At 38.8% G+C, this 6,332-nt stretch overlaps 1 protein-coding gene across 6 annotated transcripts in view; it reads left to right on the top strand.

Moving 5' to 3' along the window:
• Positions 1-6,332, top strand: part of LPP (LIM domain containing preferred translocation partner in lipoma) — a 653,115-nt gene that overhangs the window by 231,559 nt on the left and 415,224 nt on the right. For all 6 annotated transcript variants that reach the window (XM_006765861.2, XM_006765860.2, XM_006765862.2 and 3 more), the window contains one exon: positions 77-278. In XM_006765861.2, coding sequence (XP_006765924.1) covers positions 86-278 — 193 coding nt within the window. In that variant the 5' untranslated portion in view covers positions 77-85. The remainder of the gene's footprint in view (positions 1-76; positions 279-6,332) is intronic.

The raw sequence follows: 6,332 nt of genomic DNA on the forward strand, positions 1-6,332 counted from the left end.
AACACTGAAAAGCAAGATTGCCTCATTCACATGCTTGCATCCAAACAATTGCATTTTTTTTTTTTTTTAATTTCAGGTTCCAACAATGTCTCACCCATCTTGGCTGCCACCCAAAAGTACTGGTGAGCCCCTAGGCCATGTGTCTGCACGGATGGAGACCACACATTCCTTTGGGACCCCCAGCATTTCAGTGTCTACACAACAACCACCCAAAAAGTTTGCACCAGTAGTTGCTCCAAAGCCCAAGTACAACCCATACAAGCAACCTGGAGGTGAAGGTAAGTGTAGGTCTTTCAGAGTTGGGCAGCCAAAGTGGGAGGGAGAGCTCAATATAATAAAAGTGATTGACAGCACAATGAGTCGGATAAAGGTAGCTCAAAAATTTGTAATGTTTCTTATAGTTGGTTGACAGCTAAGAACACCTAGGAACCATCTAAGCCAACTCTTCTTTTAGGGTAAAGAGAGTGAGACCTCTTATATGGCTATGGTTACACAATGAGTAAAGGCTAGAGCCAAAACTAGGACCCTGCTTTCTTCATTTGTAACTCACTGTCCTGTTGCATTATTCTCTACTTCCTCCCATTGTCCTGCAGAAATGTGTCTACTACCCAGTGGACTCTCCCCCTTGCCATTGGACAAGTGTCTCAAACTGCTGCCATGTACTCGAAAGAGAAACCCACATGAAGTGAACCTAATAAGACACCTAAAATTGGTTTGACTTCTCTGGCTATTTTTTTCCTCCTCTAGGTTGCTGTAGGATAAAGTTATCTGGAGAACTCTGTGAGATCTGTATTTGTAGAAACACACTGAGTAATATGAGTGAAGTCTTGTGTTAGGGGTTTTAATAGCAGTACATTCAGTTAACATCTAGTGGAGTTTGGAGATCTGCATGAGCTTAGCATCCTAGGCATATATGTATGTGCACATTCAACCTGCTAAACCCCATAGGAAGCACAAAGAAAGCCATATTGTTTGGATGAAGTGATGCCACATTTAGCTAATTAATCTCAGCAGTTCATCCAAACTCATGAAAGAATGTGTTATAACTAACAAACAGAAGAACATTAGACTTCTGGTTGCTGAGACAGAAGCGGCAGTGAAAGAAGATTCAACCCCCCTTTCTCTATTTTTTCCTCCCTCCCCTCAATCCTGCTTTTTCAAAAAAAAAAATATGGTATTCTCTCCAGGATGTTTTTACTTCCTTCTTGGATGATATTAGTGTTTTTGTTACAGCAATTTTGCGTGAAATCTTTTCTCACTCCGTGATAGAGTTCAGCCTCTCTTTTCTCATTCTAGTCCACTCCCTGCTCCCAGTCAACACTTTACTAGTCTATTAGTATTTTAGGACTGAAATCAGAAGCCTGGCCCAGATGACTAGCTGTATAAGGGGGGCTGGGTGTTTAGGCAGATGGTGGGGAGGCCAGTCACCCGCATGTACATGTGAGCTGTGGCTATGGGTCTTTTTCGGCATCTTTTCTCCAGAAAGTACAATGTCCAGACCATCAGAGAGCTTCTGTGGAAAAACAATAAACAATGCCCTTGGCTCTCTGCTATTCCCCACCAAAGTGCCTGAAGTAACATTGACCTTGCAGGAGGTTGCAGCTTTGCAGTTAATCAGGACTCCCTGGAACTAGTTTTCTTTGCCTCATTGTTCTTCAGTGATTGCAGAACTCAGGAATGGGATCTGGAAGAGAATCCCTCCTCCCAGAAGAGCCATATGTTGGCTTTCTTCTTATTATTATTATTTTTCTCAATGTTTCCCCTGTTCTGCTTACCAGGGGGATTGCTATTTTGTCTCCTAACTTTTGGGGAGAACTAAAATGGACCTCCCTCTAACATGAAAGGAATGAAGACAGGGTCCATTATCGAGTAGAAGACAAATGTGTGAGGAAGTCTTATTGGGTATGGGTATGACATTTGATGCACAACCAATATAGGGGGCAGGTCCTATATTAAGTGTCAGCTAATAAATGCCATGCAGGAGAGGGAGGAGAGCTGCATATAATGGTCTCCCTTAGCCTTCTTCACTCTGAATGTTATGAATTGCGGTGAGCTAGCTCTTGGGTGACTCTCCCTGCCTTGAGCTGCTCCACCTTCTTTACTGCACTGTGTGAGGTTCATGTACTGTCTCTCTTGTTCTCTAGGGACACTGGTGCATTCTCTGATACTCTGCCTCTCTTAGCTCAGCTCTTTGCTTTTTCGTAACATGCCATTCCACACCTTTTATCACCTATCAAAATCTTACTTGAACCACCTTCTCCAAAGTGTCTAGGTCTGGCCTAGATCAGAAGTAATCATCACTTCCTTCCCTGGGTTCCCACATACGTCTTACTCTGACTATCAAATTTCTACTTTGGTTATTTCTCCTGCTTTTACTCTGTCAGACATTGAAAATGTAGTCTGTAATGCACTGTGCTTTTTCATTATCATCCCATTGCCTTCTTTTTAACCCTATGTAGTAAGTGTCTTTTTGCATAAATGTAAGCTTAGAGAGGAGAGACGTCATTCTGTATGGTTTCATGGCTACTAAGTTTTTGAAAGGAGGGCATTGTCCTTACCCAGCGTGCTACACTGCTTATCCTATTCATGGCAAATGTGGCACTGGGGCCCCATATGACAGAGATTCTTTCCTGTTTCCTTGTGAGAATGCAAGCTTTGTTTCCCCATTTAAGCACAAGACTTGGTTTCTCACTCGTCCTTATGTTCCTCTTGGCTCTTATTATGCTACTGTGTTTTTAGTAGGAATGATTGTGTATGGTCAAATGTATGTCTGTATGTTCTTATGTATGTATATATTTGGATGGGTGGCGGATGGCGGATGGCTGGATGGATGGAGACAGCACTCAGTGATTGTTTTCCTACAATAAACAGTTTGGAATATGGGATCCTCATGCGAAGCAGCTCAGTCTCATTTAATTTCTGAAGGTTTGATTCTTTCTTGCAGTTCTGCCAATCTCTCTCTTTTTAATATAACCTTTTTTGAATACGTGACGGAAAAAAAACATTTCCCTTGCATACATACATTTTAAAGACAAATATGGGGAAAGGTTTATGGATATTCAGACTTTTTAAAATGCAGCTACATCTCTTCATCTGCTGTATATTATGACATAATATTTGTTAGAAGTACAAGATTTGCTTTACTTTATATTTAATTTAGATGTTAGTGCATTCTTTGTTACTCAAAACATTTTTATAATTCATGTTATTTTTGCTTAAATTTTTATACGTTTGAAAGTTTATATCCATTTTCTTTTTCATTTCTGTCCATTTAGAATGTTCTGTGCCATTAGTGAAATCCCCAGAGAGTAGGTAACAGTTTTTTTTTTACAGGGTGGATGGTTTGTGCCATGATCTTGTGCCTCAGCTCTCACCATCTTTTGCTGTTAATTTATATTCTCCTGAATTTCTGTCTCATAAAGTCTTTTTATTTATAGCTAAATACAGAGATTGACCTCCAAGAATGCAATAGAAAATATAAAAGGATAGGACTAATAGAAGTCACATGGTCCACCTTTTCCTGGTATAAATGTGAGAGCGGTAGTGCAGAGTATATATGATTTGCTCTGAGATGCACAGCCTGCTCAGGGCTGAGTTGGCACTAGACCTCAGGTACTCTCTGAGCCCAGCATTGCCCAGGACCTTGTATTATATTCTAGTGAGGTCTCTTTTTCACCATGCCACAACCTTTTTATGCATCTCCTGCCATTCTTTTCATGTGTCTTCTAATTGAATGACTTGGGTATGAACCTATCTGCTTTAGCAGACTCAGGGCTTACTCCCAAAAGCACCAAGCAATGTGCCTGACACATATTAGGTACTCAATTATGTTTGAGATGATAGTTAAGCCACAGAACATAAAGCTGCTTATCCAGGCACAGGTTCTAACTTCTCAAATACTTACTAAGCTTTATGGTTCTGCAGCTCAACCTAAGTGTTAGAGTTACTTTTAGCCGCCTTTACTCATTCCTGGAGCTTTTTAGCCCAGGAGTTGCTTCACTGCTACCTTGAAGTTACCAATTACATTTCTCACCTTGGTTATTAGATCTGTCATTTCTGGAGTTTGCTTTCTCATTTTTTAATTCTGACTGTGAAAGTGGAAAAGTACCCACATTTTTCCACATCAACTTATATTTATATACCATATGTTATAATTTTCTTTTATAAAGTATTCTGCGTATAATCTTTCTCTAAAGGGCTTTGGCACACTTAAGAGTGGGGTGTGATTTTTCTCCCCAGTTAGTAGCTTTTTAGACCTTAGGGTTCTTTTATTTTATGCATACTTTTCATTGATTTTTTTTTTTTTTAACAATTTGTGTCTCCTTCCCTGTTTGGAATGCCCCTGCATTTCCAAATGCCTTTTTGTGTCCTCTACTATGTGCTTATGAATATATATCTAAAGTTTTTTCTTCATACAGATTTTTTCATGTTAAGTGTCCTTGTCATTTTTATGGGATGGTTTGGGTATGTATGTATGGTTTTGTTTCATCACCTTCTATTGTGGACTAATGAGGGCAACAGGATGATGTGATTTTTCTTTTGGTCTTTAAGGTACTAGTCAGTAGTGTTCTTTATTATATAATCTGAATCTCTGCCATCTCTACCTCAAATTTGCAAACAAACAAAAAAACATCCCCAAAACAAAGCCTTTGATGGCAAAACAGGTCCTAGATCTTTCTTACCAAACAAAGTGAGATTTCCTACTTTACTTATACATTATTTTCTTGAGGATTTTGAAATTTACCTGTCATTTTTTATCCTTTATTACAATAGATTACCATATAGAAGGATTTGTAAAGTTTGCATGTTTTTAAAGTTGGAGTTGTCTTGTGGCCTGGAGTTGACTTTTTCCAATCTCTAAATTTTTAAAAACATTTTAAATCTAAGATTCTTGAAAAAGTAAATCTTCAGGGTACAGACTCAATTTGACCTTTTCAGCATAATACTTTTGTATTTGTACAATTCTTTATAATTCATACCGTGCTTACATAGTGATATCGTTCAATTCTCAAAAGAAAATTCTTACTTACTTAAGTTCTCTGAATTAGGTGGAATAGATGTTACTGCCATATTACTGAGTGGTAACCTACCAGAAGTGAAATAACTTATTTAGTAATCACATAGCTGGTAAAATAGTAGAGCTAAGCTCTGCTCTTCATATCTAGGACTTTTGATGATTTTAAAGGGTTCCATTTATTGGCGATTGGGCTAGATTGCTTTGTTCATTTTCATTCCATTATGTTATGATTCCAAGATCCTTTTTTTGAAATTAATTTCAAAATGGTTGCTCTTTCCACATGCTATTCCTACATATATTAACTTCTACATAACTATATAATATAAATAAGGCACCCGTTTTCAATTTCTGCCCACATTGCTTCATCTAGATCTGTAAAGTCAGATGAGAATGGAGAAATGACTTTTATTAAATGAAGGAGATATTACTTTATTATCATTATTTTTTGTTGTTAATCCTTATCTGAGGATATGTTTTCCATTGATTTTTTTAAAAGAGAGTGGAAGAGAGGGGGAGAGACACAGAGAGAGAAACATCTATGTGAGAGAGACACATCAGTTGGTTGCCTCCCACATGCGCACTGACCCCAGGGGCCGGGGATTAAGCCTGCAATCAAGATACATGTCCTTGCCCAGAATGGAACCCTTTCCTTCAGTCCTTGGCTTGATGCTCTAACCACTGAAAAACTGGCTCGGGCAATGAAGGGGATTTTTACTAGATCTCAATGAGCATTTTTGCTACCCTAATGTTATTAACCCATTAATAATGGAATGGAAGATGCTAGTCATTGCTGATTTGGAGTAGGAATAGTAACTAGAACAAAATACCAGTATAAACAACTGAGTCTCCTATGATGGAGGTGGCAGCCAAGCTTATTTCCTTTCTGCATTCATGCCAAGGCCATTTTCCATGTCTTCAGAACAAAAACTTTGAGCAGAAGAACTAGGAAACAGTGTGAAGGCTATCTAGTCCACTTCTTTCACTTGCTTGACATGGAAACTCAGTAGGGAAGGGAAGAGAATGGCTTCCCAAAGTTACCCAAAAGCTTGGGACTGAACTGGGTCTAGACCCCAGCTTTCCTAAATATGTTCATTCCACTGTATCTCTTCTCTCTTACATGGATGAGGCAGATTGAAGCTTGGTTCCTAGGGATTAATGAATCCTGGATCATTGATACTAGTGGGAAATTAGCCATTAGTGATGTGTAGTAATGTAATCTGGTTAGACAGGGCATGTTTTTTCTCAACAGATAGCTAAAACATGAGGGAAATGGATGACCACCTCTGGCAATGTAATTAACGACATTATTTGGAAT

The sequence above is a fragment of the Myotis davidii genome, unplaced genomic scaffold, assembly GCF_000327345.1.
Source record: "Myotis davidii unplaced genomic scaffold, ASM32734v1 scaffold41, whole genome shotgun sequence".
NCBI lineage: Eukaryota > Metazoa > Chordata > Mammalia > Chiroptera > Vespertilionidae > Myotis > Myotis davidii.